Consider the following 19,013-nt stretch of genomic DNA (forward strand, 5'->3'; position numbering starts at 1 on the left):
TCCTACAGAGGTCCATCTCCTACAGAGGTCCATCTCCTACAGAGGTCCATCTCCTACAGAGGTCCATCTCCTACAGAGGTCCATCTCCTACAGAGTTCCATCTCCTACAGAGGTCCATCTCCTACAGAGGTCCATCTCCTACAGATGTTTTTGGAACAGTTTCCCGGAACACCTCAAGTACTGCAACTCTATGCACTGTACTTGAATTGTCTTTTTACTTCTTTACCCGCTTATTCATTATCTATTTTGCTACTTATTTTTGTATGGTTTTGTTTTCTAAACATTGAAAGGGAGGTGCCTACAATCCCATCTGGGTTTCTTACCTCTCCTGCATATTCTTTTAGTTTGCCTTTTAAACCTTCATCATATTGTTTTGTATTTTCTTGTGTAAATAAATAATTTGTAAATAATTATAGTGGGACCATTAGCAATACTAATGCTGCTAGCTAACGTCATTACTATTCCAAGAGTAGTTGTCAGGTAGTACTGATKACTTTTCTACATGTGTGGAGAGCTGGGCTGTGTCCCAAATGACAAAGGTTGGCATTTATTGTCAAGACTCATGTACTGGAGGCAGCTCTGTAGAGTGGTCCCTAGCTTGCACAGCCACAGTCATAAAATCAGATTTGAAACCAAACCAAACCACACTGCTAACCCTAAATTAAGACCAAAAAGCTAATTTTGGTTTTCATCAATTTCTACAATTTCAACTTTTGATTTTTCAGCGGCACAATCTAYCAGAAATCGTTCAGTTCTGCCTCCGGGGAAAGATTCTTGACAAATCAAGAGAACCATCGCGCTCCCCAGAAGCTTGGCTGGTGCGTAAAACCCAAAATTCATGACAAACGTCAACCTGCCCAAACGGCACCGTATTCCCTATTAGTGTGTTACTTTAGACCCTGGTCAAAAGTAGTGCACTATAAAGGGAATTGGGTGCCATTTGGGACACCCCCCCCGCGCTGTGTTGTGATGAGGCTCTGCATCAGACCTGAACAGATGGGGTAACCTATCAAGCTCCAGATCATTAACTATGGTTCAAATTCTCTCACCAACAGGAGTGGAAGGAAGGGCAAAAGTGGTGGCTTAGGATACAGCTCAAGACCTAGCTAACTCTGGGAAACACTGGTACAACAGAAGTGGAAAGGCTGGCTTAGAAGGAAGGATACGACTCAAGACCTAGCTAACTTCAGAAAACAGAATTTTGCTGCTAACCCAAGTTTATCTTTCTTTGAAGAGTGGAACTTACACACATAAGGGTCAGCTTTAATTTTTTTCCKTTCCGTCTACAATCCTCAGCCAGACAGCTACTGATGCTGCTTGAGTGTGAAATAGGTCAGACTGGCCACTGGAAGGCTGCCTATCAGTGGGACTTCAGATGTGTGTGTGTATGCATGCGTGCATCAGACAGTGTCTTCATTGGGTTTATGTCAGCTTGACTGGTATTATCCCTCTCTTGAAGCTGTGTGCTTTGCAGGGAGTTTGTTATTGTTTATCAGAGAGAGTCAGTGAGAACTAGGGAGAGAGAAAGCGAGAGAGAGAGAGAGAAAGTGAGTGAGCAAGTGATAGACAGAGGGAGAGAAAAAGACAGAGCAAGAGAGAGAACAAGAAAAAGAGAAAGAATGAGAGAGATAGAGAGGAAGAGAGAGAAAAAGAAAGAGTTTTCCGTCCGGCTGGAGGGGTTGACTGTAGGGAGTTCAACAAGCCTGTTCACTGGCGGTCTGTCCACAGCCCAGCGCTTGATCCCCGGCCCACAGACAGTGCATTCTGAATGCAGGCTGTCTGAGCATGTTACGCTTTTCCATGGACTCCAGAGAACCCTGCTATGTGGCATGTTACACAGCCAGGGGTTCTCTGGGTCCGGTGCGTCGGTAACATGCTCACATGCCAGGGTTTCTTGAGTCCTGGTCATGTGAGCATGTTCACGACCATTTGACTCAGAGAACCCTGGTATTTTAGCATGTTACCAACATGGACTCAGAGACCCTGGCTAATGTGAGCTGTTAACGACCTATGGACTCCAGGAAGCCTGGCTATGTGAATGTTACAGACCATGGACTCAAGAACCCTGGCTATGTGAGCATGTTACACGACCATGGACGTCCAGGAACCCTGGCTATGTGAGCATGTTACTAACGCCATGGACTCCTAGAGAACCCTGGCTATGTGAGCATGTTACACGACCATGGACTCAGGACCTGGCTATGGCTAATGTTACACCGACCTGAGTCAGAGAACCCTGGCTTATGTGACTGTGTACAGCGACCATGGACTCAGAGAACGCTGGCTTCTGGCATGTTATACGACAGGACTCCAGAGAATCCTCGCTATGTGGGAGACATGTTAACGCACATGCTCAGAGAACCTGGCTATGGTGAGCATGTTACGACGGCCATGGAACTCCAGAACACCTGCTATGTTGGAGCCAGTTACACGGCATGGACTGCCAGAGAACCCGGCTTGTGAGCATGTTAACACGACCATGGATCAGAGAACACCTGGCTATGTGGCATGTTACACGACCTGGACTCCAGAGAACCGCTGGCTATGGTGAGCATGTTACACGACCATGGACTCCAGAGACCCTGGCTATGTGAGCATGTTACACGACCATGGACTCCAGAGAACCCTGGCTATGTGAGCATGCGTTACACGACCATGGACTCCGAGAACCCTGGCTATGTGAGCAGGGTTACACGACCTGGACTCCAGAGAAGCCCTGGCTGATGTGAGCATGTTACACGACCATGGACTCCAGAGAACCTGCTATGTGAGCATGTTACACGACCATGGCCTTCCAGAGAACCCTGGCTATGTGAGCATGTTCTGACCATGGACTCCAGAGGAACCCTGGCTATGTGAGCATGTTACATGCAATGGACTCCAGAGAACCCTGGCTATGTGAGCATGTTACATGACCATGGACTCAGAGAACCTGGCTATGTGAGCATGTTCAACGACCATGGACTCCAGAGACCTGGCTATGTGAGCTGTTTATGACTGACGGACCTGCTAGCATGTTCGACTAGGGTCCAGAGTGTTACTGCGAAATGACACAACGACAAGGTTCGCAGTTTTAACAAAGTTTCTATGACTATTTGAAACACACTACAGGTAGCATTAACTCAAGCGCTAGGTCCATCCAACCACTAGACTTCCTGCGCATGCGCACTCTTGGACTGAGTGATAGCCCGTAATAACAGAATATAGGGATACTTAAAACATGAAATTAACAATTCCCCTTAATTCTTGTAATGACAAATAAAACTCAACAACAGTAATAAAATGTCCAGTATTATTCGGAAGATCCCCATTACAATGGGGTTGTGTGAAAGTTTTGTATTTGTATTACTCAGCTTGGCCATGTTCCATTACTGAGAGCCTGTAGGAGCAAGCCCGGATGTCCTGTTTTAGTCAGACGTCAGCAGCTTTTCCTTTGGGTTGACCACAGAATCGCTTGGATTCTCTGTGCTTGAATAAGTTCCTTGATGTGCTAATCTCAAAGGTCTTGTTCTCTGAGACTTGGTTGACTTCACACGCATCAACTAATTTGGAGGAGTTGGGTCAGTTGACACAAACTAGCAAGTGGTAAGAAGAATGCGGTTTTGTCCACCAGGTGTTAACCTAGCGAGGCATCACTGAGAAACTAGTTTCAAGAGTCCATCGTTTCCCAGGCTGAACTTAAGTCTTTTGTGATTTTCAGTTTCGACAAACTGGTTTGCCTCATGAATGGTTTGTACAGTGGCGTTTTTTTGTGTTAGTGCCAGTGCACCATCAACCAGGTCTACTCTGTCTGCGCCTAAATTTGTCCTAATCTTTTGACCTTCAATTGACAGCTTCAATAAGTAGAGGATTCTTTGTACGGCTCTTGAGAATCCATGTGGTGGGTTGAGATTCTTGATATAGTTTCCTGTTGCATCAGTATTTTCATCAACTGGAATAACTCTATGCCACATAACGAAAATGATTCTGCTCTCACGGACCACCTAGAAAACACTTTGGGTGTGAATCACGGTTGATGCAAAGGTCTGTGAACACCCCGATTAAAGGCATTCAACATGGACAGGACAAGTACTCCAGTGCACCTTGCAGTCTTGATTCAAGCCAATAGAGACTGCAGGTCCACTGTGACATTTTTCCACTGTATTCGCATTTTGCTTGACTTTGTATGTACCAGTAGAGCGATCATGCCGTCATAACACACTTTTTAGGGCCCAGTTTCCTTCGGCTGTAGCTTCAGGCGGAAGTCGGATGTGAATGTCCTTGACGCTTGTTCCCTGCCAATCCAGATTTGAGGCTATGGATTAAGTTTCCATTTTTTCTGGCAGTCACTGACATCAGCAATCAGAGTGACTTTGGGCGAGTCGGTGAGCTTTTGGGAGTTCGTTAGCAGCGCTCTTCAAACCTCTAGCCACTAAGACTGCTTGCACTGATTCGTAAGGTGGCTTTAAGGGTCAACCCACTTGTTGAGACGCATTTGGCCAAGGTCTTTGACTCCTTCAAACAGCTCATTTTTCCTTCAATTACTGAGCTCATCTGTGCTGAGTCAAATTGACACGTCTATGTTTTCAAGTTCATCATTTTGATGTCCTTCTGTTTTTCTCGTTTTCCTTGGTTCTAATTCTGATATTATCTTACAAGTGACAGGTCAGCTCCTGTTGTACCCGAAGTGTAGTTGGTTGCGAGTACTCAGTACCATTCTGGGTTTTGCTTTCCTGCTCGTTTCCAATGACGTTGCTGTATGTTGAATCCTTTCTTGTTCATGTATTTACAGTTTGTCAGTTTTAGATTGGACAACGATGTTTCGTCTTACACTGTTGGCTGTTGTTGAATGTTTTGCCTTCGATTTTGAACCTCAACGTATTACCTGTGGCATTGGTGAAGGTCTCTGCTCCATTTCCTGTGTCAGTTTTTGTATTTCATTAGGCGACTGTTCTCAGCAACAGCTCCTCTATCTTGTTGTCATTTATTTCCGCAATCTTTGAGTGAGGCACCTACACATGCCTCTGCTTCACAAATTCCCACACCATCTTGACCAAGGGACTATCCGGTCTTTCTCTTGACAATCAACTGCGTTTGTAGTAACTTTGTTTCCGTTTCGTATTTCATATCAGGTATTCCCTGAACTGGTGAGTAACTTTGAAGCTGTACTGTGTATTCATGCAACTGTTTGTTAGAGCTTTAACATATTTGTGTTTTGCTTAGTGCTCATGTTCTCTGTGACGTCAGAATCTCATGTGCTCTGTGTCAGTCAGAATCTCATTTTTGCAGGATCTGTGTGCTGTCTTTGTCTAATGTTTTACACATGTGGACCTGAGGTAGTAAGTTCAAGAGTGCAACTGTTGTTTCAACATCACTTGCCTTGTATTTTTTATGTCTGTACATCCTCTGCCTTCTTTAGGGACTTGCTTATGTAAGGGTATCTGTAGGGACCACTCTGTTTCAATGTTGACCTAGTTTACCAATTTTTTGCTGGATCTATAACTCTCTTGTGAATGGAATTCTCCGTCTCAATTTGAACGCTCTTGTTGCTTGTGCTGTCATCATATGTTATTCTTTCATATTTAGTTTCACTGACATAGCTATCAAGCCATTTTGCACCACACACTGTCGGTACATGCAGTTCAATCACAGAGTCTACGATTCAACTATAAAATCTCGTATCGAAGCCAGATTCATTTGGAAACGTGTAGGTTACATGTTATCTCGTGTTTACAGTTTCATCTTGTTAGTTTATTGTTCTTTTATGGAGGCGTCTTTAACCAATGGTAGTGCTTTGCAATGGCCAACATTTCGATTCTTCATTTTGTCTAGTGGATTTGTGTGGAAATGGCGCCCTCTTCTGGTTGTCTTGAGAACGTGCCTTAGTTGGCGCCTTTTTCTGGTGCTGCTCGGTGTATATGCGCGTCACTCACTTTGCATTCCATCTGTTATTGGCGCGACAGACGTTTTTCACCAAATATTTATTTGTGACGCTTCATGGAGCAAAAGTCGACTAGTACAAGCAGTCAGCCAACTGTTTTCCTACTTAGACAGGCAGTATCGGCAACTTGAAGCTAACTAGCATTGGGGAACCATGTCGTTACGTTGCGCATCCTATTGTACCTCTGTTCGAAATCAATGATGTAGTCCGTCATTGAACCAAATATCTCTCGTAACACTGTCAAAGTGTAATATGCTCGTAGGCACGGTCTTTGCTCTTCTTTAAGAAATACGAATCAGTGCTGTTGATCAAAGTTAGTACGTCTCCTTGTTCAATCCCAACGGATTTTCCAGTGCTGTATCTCTCCTCTTCCTCGACAGATTACCACAGCAGTGCTTTGCTTTTCGCGTCAGATTATAAGCGTGTCCGATTCCCAGTTCATTTTCCCATTTCGTACGACCTCTTTCGTCGAAGCGAGGTGCGCACATTGTAGTTAGAACATACTCTGCTACCATGTTTACTCGAATGGAACACTCAAGTTCCAGTATAACAAAGTTACTTACATATGAACACACTACGGTGCATTTAATCAGGCTTAGGTCCATCAACCACTAGACTTCCTGCGCATGCGCACTCTTGACTGAGTGATAGCCCCGTAATAACAGAAATATAGGGATACTTAAAACATGAACTTAACACAGAGAACCCTGGCTATGTGAGCATGTTACATGACCATGGACTCCAGAGAACCCTGGCTATGTGTGGCTGAGGAGAAAAGGATGATGATGATCTATGTATTAAGCAGGGCCAGGGGAATGCCAGTGCCAACTTAAGACTGTGTAATTAATCTAGGGGGAGAGAGGATGTCTTTGATGCACATTAACTAGCAGGCCAAACAGATGGCGCGTGGCAGAGCAACAAGACCCCTTCATTTAGTTTCTCCATACCCACTAATCAAACAGACCCATTCATTCCTTCCTCATCTCAAAGTTAAAACAGGACAAAGCATGTTGAGAGGCGACCGAGGACAACCTAGGCCCTTTTGTGACTGTCGTGATGAATCATTTTAATCATTTTAAGGTCTAATAAAAAAAATGACCACTTAAAGTGTGTGATGATGGCAAAGGACCCGACAGTACATACCTGAGTAGTCTGCAGATGCTGCTCCTGTAGCTGAGTCTCTGGCTGGCAGCAGCCACACTGGGAGGCATGGGGGGTCGGGAGGGGAAGTAGAGCAGCACCGCAGCAAACAGCATCGCCACCACACCAAACTCTTTATGTCAGGAGGGACACAGAGACACAGGAAAAGACAGATCAGTCAAATAGAAGGGTTATTATTGGTTTACTACSTACCTGAACTCAGTCAATGTGTCACTAACAAAACCATTCAACCCAGAATCACATGTCTCTGATTCCACCCTACTTTCAGATAGAACTGTGTAGGACTGGCAGAGCACAGAACCTGYGGACATACGGTGCCTTCAGAAACTATTCACACCTCTTAACTTTTTACACATTTTATTGTGTTCCATTTTAAATTCAGGCTGTATTAAATTGAGATGTTTTGTTACTGGTCTACACACAATACCCAATAAAGTCAAAGTAGAATTATGTTTTTAGAAATGTTAAAAGAAATGAAAAGCGGAAATGTCTTGAATCAATAAGAATTCATCKCCTTTGTTATGGCAAGCCTAAATAAGTTCAGGAGTAGAAATGTGCTTAACATGTCACATAATATGGCTCACTTCGAGGCAAGTAACACTGAAACATGCATAAGAGCATCAGCTGTTCCAGACGACTGTGTGATCACGACCTTCGCAGCCGATGTGAGTAAGACCTTTAAACAGGTCAACATTCACAAGGCCGCAGGGCCAGACGGATTACCAGGACGTGTACTGCGAGCATGCGCTGAACAACTGGAAAGTGTCTTCACTGACATTTTCAACCTCTTCCTGTCTGAGTCTGTAATACCAACATGTTTCAAGCAGACCATCATAGTCCCTGTGCCCAAGAACACTAAGGTAACCTGCCTAAATGACTACCGACCCGTAGCACTCAGGTCTGTAGCCATGAAAAGCTAACTTCAACACAATTATGCCAGAAACCCTAACACAATCCAATTTGCATACCGACCCAAAATATCTACAGATGATGCTAGCTCTATTGCACTCCATACTGCCCTTTCCCACCTGGACAAAAGAAACACCTACATGAGAATGCTATTCATTGACAGCTCAGCATTCAACACCATAGTGCCATCAAAGCTCATCACTAAGCTAAGGACCCTGGGACTAAACACCTCCCTCTGCAACTGGATCCTGGACTTCCTGACGGGCCACCCCCAGGTGGTAAGGGTAGGTAACAACACAACCGCCACTCTGATCTTCAACACGGGGGCCCCTCAGGGGTACGTGCTCAGTCCCCTCCTGTACTCCCTGTTCACTCATGACTGCACGACTCCAACACCATCATTAAGTTTGCTGATGACACAACACTGGTAGGCCTGATCACCGACAACGATGAGACAGCCTATAGGGAGGAGGTCAGAGAKCTGACTGTGTGGTACAAGGACAACAACCTCTCCCTCAACGTGATCAAGACAAAYGAGATGAATGTGGACTACAGGAAAAGGAGGACCGAGCACGCCCCCATTCTCATCGACGGGGCTGTAGTGGAGCAGGTTGAGAGCTTCAAGTGGTTGAGAGCTTGGCGTCCACATCACCAACAAACTAACATGGTCCAAGCACACCAAGACAGTCGTGAAGAGGGCACGACAAAACCTATTCCCCCTCAGGAGACTGAAAATATTTGGCATGGGTCCTTAGATCCTCAAAAGGTTTTACAGCTGCACCATCGAGAGCATCCTGACGGTTTGCATCACTGCCTGGTATGGCAACTGCTCGGGCCTCCGACTGCAAGGCACTACAGAGGGTAGTGCATACGGCTCAGTACATCACCAGGGCCAAGCTTCCTGCCACCCAGGATCTCCATACCAGGCGGTGTCAGAGGAAGGCCCTAAAAATTGTCAAAGACTCCAGCCACCCTAGTTATAGACTGTTCTCTCTGCTACCTCACGGCAAGCGGTACCGGAGCGCCAAGTCTAGGTCCAAGAGGCTTCTAAACAGCTTCTAGCCCCAAGCCATAAGACTCCTGAACATCTAATCAAATGGCTATCCAGGCTATTTGTTATTTTTATCATCTCTTACTTTTTGGGGTGGGGAATTTTCTTAAAACTGCATTGTTGGTTAAGGGCTTGTAAGTAAGCATTTCACTGTAAAGTCTACACCTGTTGTATTCGGCGCAGGTCACAAATACAATTTGATTTGAATAAGTTGCATGGACTCACTGTGTGCCATAATAGTGTTTAACAATGATTTTTGAATGACTACCTCATCTCTGTACCCCACACATACAATTATCTGTAAGGTCCCTCAGTCGAGCAGTGAATTTCAAACACAGATTCAACCACAAAGACCAGGGAGGTTTTCCAYTGCCTRGCAAAGAAGGGCACCTATTGGTAGATAGCTAKAAAATWWAAATAAAGCAGATAATGAATATCCCTTTGAGCATGGTGAAGATATTAATTACACTTTGGATGGTGTATCAATACACCCAATCACTACAAAYATACAGGCGCCCTTCCTAATTCAGTTTCTGGAAAGGAAGGAAACTGCTCAGCGATTTCACCATGAGGCCAATGGTGACTTTAAAACAGTTACAAAGTTTAATGTCTGTGATAGGAGAAAACTGAGGATGGATCAACAACATTGTAGTTACTCCACAATACTAACCTAAATGACAGAGAGAAAAGAAGGAAGCCTGTACAGAAGAAAAATATTCCAAAACCTGTATCCTGTTGCAATAAGGCACTAAAGTAAAACTGTGTGTTATGCATGTGGCAAATCCAACACAATATATTACCGAGTACCACTCTCCATATTTTCAAGCACAGTGGTGGCTGCATCATGTCATGTGTATGCTTGTAATCATTAAGGACTAGGGAGTTTTCAGTATAAAAAAAGAAACGGAATGGAGCTAAGAACAGGCAAATTCCTAGTGGAAAACCTGGTTCAGTCTGCTTTCCACGACTGGGAGACAAACTGACCTTTCWYCAGGATAATAACCTAAGAGACAAGGCCAAATCTACACTGGAGTTGCACCAAGAAGACAGTGAATGTGGCCGGAGTTACAGATTTGACTTCAATTTACTTAAAAATCTATGGTAATACCTGAAAATGGTTGTCTAGCAATGATCAACKACCAATTTGACAGAGCTTGAAGAATTTTGAAAATAATAAATGGGCAAATGTTGCACAATCCAGGTGTGGKAAGCTCTTACAGACMTACCCAGAAAGACMCACAGCTGTAATCGCTGCTGAAGGTACTTCTAAAAAGTATTGACTCAGGGGCGTGAATCCTTATGTAAATGAAATATTTCTGTATTTCATTTTCAATAAATTTGCAAACATTTCTAAAAACATGTTTTCACTTTGTCATTATGGGATATTGTGTGTAGAAAGGTGGGGGGGGGATATATTTAATCAATTTTGAATTCAGGCTGTAAGAACAAAATGTGGAATAAATCAAGGAGTATGAACACTTCCTGAAGGCACTGTAGAGTTCCAGGCCTGCTCTATTGCAGAWGCCCAGATTAGTCAATTAAGAGACAAGCGGTTCATCAGAGAGCTGGGCCTGGGACTACATCACTCAGCTGGCACAGAGACTGTAGAGGTCTCTGATACTCTCTCTGTCAGCACGCCCTAACAGCCCTGCCTTCCAGACAAGCTCCTAAATCCCCCAACCCCTTTCACTGGGCTTGGCCTGGCCTGGCATGGGCAACCAAACAGGACCCATTTCTCTTTGATAGGCCACAGCATTTGTAGTCTGTCCATTTCCCAAAAAGTACCACCAGAATCATAAATCATGCTTTTTCCTATCATAATGTTCAGTTTGATTGGACAGCAGCTGCATTTTTACTCTCTGGCTGGCACAGGACAGGGTCCATGCCAGCTCACATTGATTTTTCAAACCAAAACACTTGGCACCACTGTTGATTGCTGCTTTTCTGTAGTGCAGGTGTGACTGTGGAAGTGTATAATTTATTCTCCTCAGAGGAGCAGSAGGAAAACGTCAATGAATTTAATTCCATCTAAATGCTTTCTGACCTCTAAAGCTCTCAGTTCAGGAAATGTGTCAGTTTTGTCCTTTGAAATGTAATACTAATAGTTAACACAAAGCCTCAATCTACTATTTTTACTTTCTTTAAATGCTTTAATTTTCTGAATCAATTAAGCAGAACAGGCTAAGCCTCCATCTCTTTATGGCAGCCAGTTCTGTTCTGAATGGTATATTGTTGAGATGTTTGAGTCTGATATTTGCGTGATGAGACAGACAGTCGCATCACTTTCAGCTGATCGTATTTCTCTCCCTGGACTAGACAGGGCAGACATGATCCAGAGATGATCTGCTATTGATTCCTGTTGGGTAATGATGAATGACTGAGAGGCTGTGGTGCTGTCCAATTTGTAAGTCGCTCTGGATAAGAGCGTCTGCTAAATGACTTAAATGTAAATGTAAATGTCAGTACCTACCTGCATACATAACATGAGAAGATATTCAGCTACTCTTGGTAGGACAATTGTGCTATAGAGTTGCTGAATATCTTCTCATCTTCAGTATGCGCCAGTGTTTCAAAGTGAGGTAGAGACAGCATTTCTTTTTCTCAGTACCTGCCTGCATACATAACCATTTGGATCTTGTCTCTTATGTATCTGAATAAAACTTCACAGTATGCCTCCTTATAAAAGCTTTATGAATGCATACATTACAGCTACATAAGATATTATAACATCAGTACCTGCATACAAAACCAGTTGGATTCTGTCTCGTATGTGGTTCATCTGGGTGTCTGTTGAGACGATGGCTCGGTTCACCATGGCACGCGTGGTGTCGTTGGGGGCGGGCACAAGCAGTGGGCCGACAATGAAGGAGCACGCCGCCCCCAGGTAGCTCACCAATGAGGCGACAGCGGTGGCTGTGGCTCGCTGGTCCGGAGCGAACCATGTGGTGGAGAGGAGGGGGCCGGCACTCATTATGGTTGGACCAGCCAAACCATTCAGCAGCTGACCYGCGTGTATTAACCTGCAGAGAGGATAAGGAGGGAAACATGAAACATTAATATCACATTATGCATATAGACAACAGATGCAATGTAGCCAGACAGTGTAACCAGAGAGATGCCATTAACTAGAAAGAATCAATTTCCCTCAGCATGTTTCTATGTGAGAAACAACCTGTAATTTTCATTCCAGTGTTAACCTATAGGGAAAAGGAGTTTAAAAAATGAATAAATATAATTCTAAAAATATATTTTAAATATATCTCTATGGGTATGGTTATTTATGACCATATTTCTTCTTCTTTCTATTTACTCCTGTCGGAGTCAGGATTCTCTCATGAAGTCTGAGTCCTGCTGGTGCAGTTTGAGATTTGAGTCGTCCCCTGTGCCATGCCAGCCCTGCCCAAACCAGTGTGTCTGAGTGGCAATAGAAAACATCATCTAAACAGGGGTGGACAAACTACGGATCTGAACCCATTCAATCAGAACCGAGGGAGGTTTGACGTKATTTCTTTTTTWAAATATATATTATTTGGGTTAAAAAAAACACTCCAGGCCACTCTTGAACGTCTAAAACTAGATAGAAAGTATGTCGGATTTACAATGGACCTATATATTTTCAAATAACTTCKCTTTTTCTGMCCAAATTGCTTTTGACAACAACAACAAACAAAATTATTAGCATTAATGTGGGTATGATTTAAGATAAAATGGTTATCTTTCCAGATAGAAGCTTCTTTTATTCACATCAGCTTGGTAAATGTACAATAACTCTTCTAAAAGATTACAAGGCAACAAAGGTGAGACTAAAAATAACTATTAAGAACCTGTGCATCTTCTTTGCGGAGTCTTATCTCGAGGAAAAGAACACAGCACTAATATTGACAGACATTCTGCTACAGTTCTGGCACCCGTAAACCAGTCGAACACTGCTGTCTGCCTTGAGTTCAAACCAGATAAGCTCATAGCAGAAGACAAAGAGCTGTCAACGCTGGCAAGACAGATCGATGGAAGTGTAGCTATCCCATATCTCCTCCTGAGATCTTCTCAAACGACGGTTAACTCCCCCCTCCCTCCATCTCCTACAACACTCTCCCTCACTTCTCTCATGTCTCTCTCTCTCCCACTGCTTTCCCTCGATCCCTTTCACCTTCCTCCTGTCTCTCTCCCTCCCCTCCCCTCACTTTCCACACTCCTTCTCCAGCTCTCTCTTCCTCCCCCCCCCCAGTCTCTCTCCATCCTCCACACTCCCTCCATCTCGCACCCGTCCACAGTCTCTCTCCCTCTCACGCTGTGATCATTCATTCCATTCAAGTCAAACAGAATGATCAAATTAATTACATTATTTATGTTCCCGCTTGTCCACAAATCTATCTTCCATCTTGTACACTTGATGACAACACATCCTGAAACTGACCTGCTGATAATTCTAAATCTTTTGGATTACTTTCCCTTTAAGAGGCATTAGAAGACAAAAAGGATCCATCAAACACATAAAACTGTCACCTTTTTTCAATGCTGAATTGAGTGTCATTGAGAAAACAGAAAGGTGTCATAATGTAATTTATTTCACAAACATCTTTTCGGAATCCAAAAAGTAATCTAGTTTTTCAATAGTATCTGTAATCTGATTACAATATTTTTGCTGGTAACATAACTGATTGAAGTTAGTTTTTTGTTGTAATCAGATCACATGTAACTGATTACATGTAATCAGTAACTCMCCAACCCTGGGCGTGGAAGAGTGGAAGAAGGAGAGGAAGGAGTGGAAGAGGGGAGGACGGAGGGAGGGCAGTCGTTCTGCGAGAGATGATTCACTTAATGTATATTGATGAACCCTTTCAGAGAAAATCTCATTGCTCTGAGACCAAGCCAGCCCAGCGTGCAAGTCAGTCAGTTAGATATACGATATGCTCGTGTCTCTAACCTGGCACAGTGCGACAGAAATGATACCACTGCCACTTCCAGATACCTGATCCAATCTAATGTGTCAGCGGGTGGCACAATCAGAGAGGCCATGGCAGTATCATTGGCACAGTGGCAAAGTTTGCAGTTGGTACAGGGACACAACACATTGTGTGTGTGTGTGTGTAGCCAATCAACGAGACATGAAGATATTTCTGAGAAAGAACCTTTGCATCAGTTTTCTCTGTATTTGTATACATTTGAGCATTGCCTGCTTTAATTCAAGAGTTATCATATTGGTGCTCTGACCTCTGTCAAATTAGTGACCATTGTAATGGTGTCTTGTCTTTTATCCTCCTCCCCTGCCCTGGCCTCTTTTCAGATATTCTGACTCACACAAAGATCGCCTTCAGGTACGTTTCCTTACTTGAACTACACCAGAGAGCAGCTCTGACAACAGGAAGGTGTTTCAATCTCACAACCCACTCCCTTTGATTCTCATAAATGAGCTCCAAACTGAACAAAGTTTACCCTCCAGAGCATATGGTGAAAAAATATGCCCATCGAACATGAAACGATTGTTCTCCCTCTTTAAAAATATGATCTAGTGCGTGCTGTCAGGGGAGCCATCCTGTTTCTAAATCAATCTTTAGGAGGGGGTGAAAATCAAAGACTCTGTTTGATCGCTGGCTGCAATGCACTTGAACTCACTCAGCTCCTTTCAGATTCTCTCCTTTTCTATCTTCACCTCTTCTTCTCCTCTCAGCTCCTGTCCTCATCTCAGCTTCCATCTTCTCCTTTTCTATCTTCACCTCTTCTTCTCCTCTCAGCTTCCTTCCTCTTCTTCTCCTCCTCCTCTCAGCTCCTGTCCTCCTCTCAGCTTCCTTTCTCTCCTTTTCTATCTTCACCTCTTCTTCTCCTCTCAGCTCCTGTCCTCATCTCAGCTTCCTTCTTCTCCTTTTCTATCTTCACCTCTTCTTCTCCTCTCAGCTTCCTTCCTCTTCTTCTCCTCCTCTCAGCTCCTGTCCTCATCTCAGATGCCTTCCTCTCCTTTTCTATCTTCACCTCTTCTTCTCCTCTCAGCACCTGTCCTCCTCTCAGCTTCCTTCCTCTCTTCTCCTGTCCTCCTCTCAGCTTCCTTCCTCTCTTCTCCTGTCCTCCTCTCAGCTTCCTTCCTCTCCTCCCCTCAGCTCCCTTCCTCTCCGCTTCTCTTAGCTCCTCTCCTCCTCCTTTCCTTTCCTCTCCAATCTGCTCCTCTTTCCTGACCTCTCCCCTCTTCTCTTCTACCCTGTCTTCTCCTCTCCCCATTCATCTCCTCTTATTCCCACTGACCTCTCAACAGATCAGCAGAACTTCTTACCATTGGTCGTATCTAAATCACCATCGTAGCCCCAGCAGAACCCACACTCTTGACATTTCAAGAGAGATGTAAATGGAATATTTGTGTGTGTGTGTGAGACAAGTACATGGCAGCAGCATGGGTAAAAATAACACAAACCRCATGTCTCAGAACTCGAACTGTGCAGCCATAGACCTGTGTGCAGCAGCAGCAAACACAATGCAATGAGTGACACCTGCRGGTGACTTGGGGAACTGTTTCTGAATGGATCATAGGCTGTTAGATACACAGCTCAATAAGGCTTTACGGTTCAGGGGAAATATTAAGGAATCATATACACCTGAGTGAAAGTGTCAGAGGTTACCTCAGGTTATCTGTTCTGATCTCCAAAYGTCAGAACAATTTTAAGCCCTCTGAGAAACTTCATAAATCTTTATGGTTTAAACGCACAGAAGCTGCTTGCTCAGGAACCACACAACTCACAGAACAGTATGGTTGCCATGGTATGAGGGAGGTATTCCACTCGCATGGCATAAGGATCTACCTTCCCTCTAGGAGTACATTTTGACATCACTAACGCATTTTCATAAAAGACACAAAGTTGATCATAAAATCCCCAATTACTGGCATTACAACTGTTACGTACTCTTAAATACTACAACTATAAACATAGGTTGACAGGAATTAGTACAGGAGTTAGGCTTGGTAAGCATGGTAAGCATGTCTTCAATTGTTTGTCCCGTATAGGCTAGATGTATAATGTAATCCCAGGAACTGTGAGAGGAGAGACACCTTTTCAGGGATAGTGCTTTACATAGATGGGTGTTAAACCTTTACGTATTGGCACTTTATCACCTCGATAGCAACACTTTCTGGTTCTCAGTTGGATGCGGAGATCTTATAATCACAACAGCACTCCAGAGTACTTCGTCTGCAGAGTGCGGTTGTGTCGGCATCCTTACTGCCTGCAATGTAACTCTCCTCCACGAGAACCGCCTCTCTTGTTTGACGGCGTATGCCTCAGTGTGACCCTGTATTTCTCACATGACAAAGTACAACAGCATATGCCCTCTTCAGCCATGTAGGCATAGTCACTGTAAAAACGTCCACACCAACACCATATATATTATGTCATGCTTATGGATGACCCTAGGCCAAGGACATGTACTGTCAAGTCAGCTTTATGCAGGTCTCTAGTCTAGTACGTACACACACACACACCTATTCTGTTGTTCCATARTCAGCTGCCCTCTGACAGGGAGAATGAAGACTTGTGGGGCATGAAGAGGTTGTTGTCAGTTAAATGCAGTCAAGGCACATAGCCTTAGCCTGGTCCCAGATCTGTGTTGCACCATAAACAGATTTGGGACCAGACTTTACAAAGCCTGGGGCAAACACAATATAAAAGTTTATACTTTCTTCAAACACCTTTAATTAGAGGAATATCATTTTCTACAATGAAGGAATCATTCATGAGTCTCATTTCCTAAGCATCTCTCCTAAAACCAGAGRCAATCTTTCCAATTTATTTTAGACTTTTTAGTCTGTATAAATATTGCAATAAACTTAACTAAATGGTCTCATTTTACAGACCCAATCAGACTCCGAGAAAATGTGCAGTTAAAATACAATGAGTTTTTACCTAACCTTTGGGAGCAAAATTAACAAACCTAACATRATAAATTCAGTTGGTGAAAGTGCTATACACCTCATTAAGGGAATACAATTTCCTTCTTCAATTGAAATACCCTTCATGTATCACCTGAATCGAACTCATTGTGGAGCCTAATAAGAAATACGTGGCAGATTAACAATAGAGCAGGTAGGATAATAAAAGTACCTTTATACCTAAAGTAATCCAGATAACCTTGCCTAGGCCTCCTTTAAACACACAGATGCTTTTTTAGAAAGTGGAGGAAATAGACTATATTTTTTAAAAGAGCAATGGAASAAAGGACATGGTTTCCTTCTGGGGMTTTTTCAGCTGGTGGAAATAAGGATGACAGAAATGACAGTGTGAATGAAAGCACTAGTCAATYAGAGCAACAAAAAAGAAGCATCCACACAATTCAACTATTAAAATAGAATTCKKATTTTTAGGAGGAAACGGTGCGCCTCAATCCCGTTCCAAGTCTCCGCTATTGTGCGGCATTCAAAACGAGCAGGAACTATTTGAATGCAACAGTTCAATATGAGTGGAAAACAAGCGATTCATGAATTCTTTCATCCATCAAAACTATGCTCAACTAGATGGGTCTTTTCTTTCCTCCCTAAAGCTGCAATTTAAAAGCAGAAATCAGCATATTACCATAGCTATTCAAACCATTTGTAATTGTAATAAATATACAATTCTGTGTAGCCTACTTTTGATCMGAGTTTTCTAGAGAAATAATCTCACAACATTATGGGGCATGATCTTGTATCGAAACTCATGCCAYAGTACAGTGCATTCGGGAAAGTATTCAAACCTCGCCTTTTTCAACGGTTACATATTGTTACTTGACAGCCTTATTCTAAAATGGATTAAATAAATAAAAATCCTAAATCTACACACAATACCCCATAATGCCAAAGCAAAAACAGGTTTTTCGAATCTATTGCAAACTTATTACAAATAAAAAACTGAAAAACCTTATTTAAATAAGTATTCAGACCCCTTGCAATGAGACTCTAAATTGAGCTTAGGTGCATCCTGTTTCRATTGATCATCCTTGAGATGTTTCTACAACTTGATTGGAGTCAAACTGTGGTAAATTCAATTGATTGGACATGATTTGGAAAGGCACATACCTGTCACAGTTGACAGTGCATGRCAGAGCAAAAACCAAGCCAGGAGGTCGAKGGAATTGTCCGTAGAGCTCCGAGACAAGATTGTGTCGAGACACAGATCTGGGGAAGGTCTCCAAAAACATCATTCATCATTCTTAAATGGAAGAAGTTTGGAACCACCAAGACTCTTCCTAGAGGTGGCCACCCGGCCAAACTCAGCAATCGGGAGAGAAGTCAGGGATTGGTCAGGGATGTGACCAAGAACATGATGGTCACTCTGACAGAGCTCCAGAGTTCCTCTGTGAAGATGGGATAACCTTCCAGAAGGACAACCATCTCTGCAYSACTCCACCAATCAGGCCTMTATGGTAAACTGGCCAGACGGAAGTCACTCCTAAGTAAAAGGCARATGYCAGCKCGCTTGGAGTTTGCCAAAGGGCACCTAAAGGACTCTCAGACKATGAGAAACAAGTTTCTCTGGTCTGATGAAACCAAGATTGAACTCTTTGGCCTGAATACCAAGCGTCACGTCTGGAAGAAACCTGGCACAATCCCTACGTTGAAGCTTGGTGGGGGCAGATTCATGCTGTGGGCATGTTTTTCAGCGGCAGGAACTGAGACTAGTCAGGATCGAGGGAAAGATGAACAGAGCAAAATACAGAGAGATCCTTGATGAAAACATGAGGTTAAGGGATCACCACTTTATTTTAAGAATGTGAAATGTCAGAATAATAATAGAGAGAATGATATTTCAGCTTTTATTTCTTTCATCACATTCCCAGTGGGTCAGAAGCTTTTTCAGTTCTGCGCACACATTTTCTATAGGTTTGAGGTCAGGGCTTTGTGATGGCCACTCCAATACCTTGACTTTGTTGCTTTAAGCTTTTTTGCCACAACTTTGGAAGAATGCTTGGGGTCATTGTCCATTTGGAAGACCCATTTGCGACCAAGCCTTTAACTTC

At 43.4% G+C, this 19,013-nt stretch overlaps 1 protein-coding gene across 1 annotated transcript in view; it reads right to left on the reverse strand.

Annotated features, from left to right (window-relative positions):
• The window catches only part of LOC111977202 (solute carrier family 49 member 4-like), a 78,427-nt gene that overhangs the window by 42,442 nt on the left and 16,972 nt on the right, over positions 1-19,013 (reverse strand). The window contains exons 3-4 of the mRNA XM_024006564.2: positions 11,778-12,061; positions 7,064-7,193 (exon numbers count right to left, since the gene is read on the reverse strand). Of these exons, the coding sequence (XP_023862332.1) occupies positions 7,064-7,193; positions 11,778-12,061 (414 nt within the window). The remainder of the gene's footprint in view (positions 1-7,063; positions 7,194-11,777; positions 12,062-19,013) is intronic.

This window comes from Salvelinus sp. IW2-2015, linkage group LG2 (genome assembly GCF_002910315.2).
Source record: "Salvelinus sp. IW2-2015 linkage group LG2, ASM291031v2, whole genome shotgun sequence".
Taxonomy (NCBI): Eukaryota; Metazoa; Chordata; class Actinopteri; order Salmoniformes; family Salmonidae; genus Salvelinus; species Salvelinus sp. IW2-2015.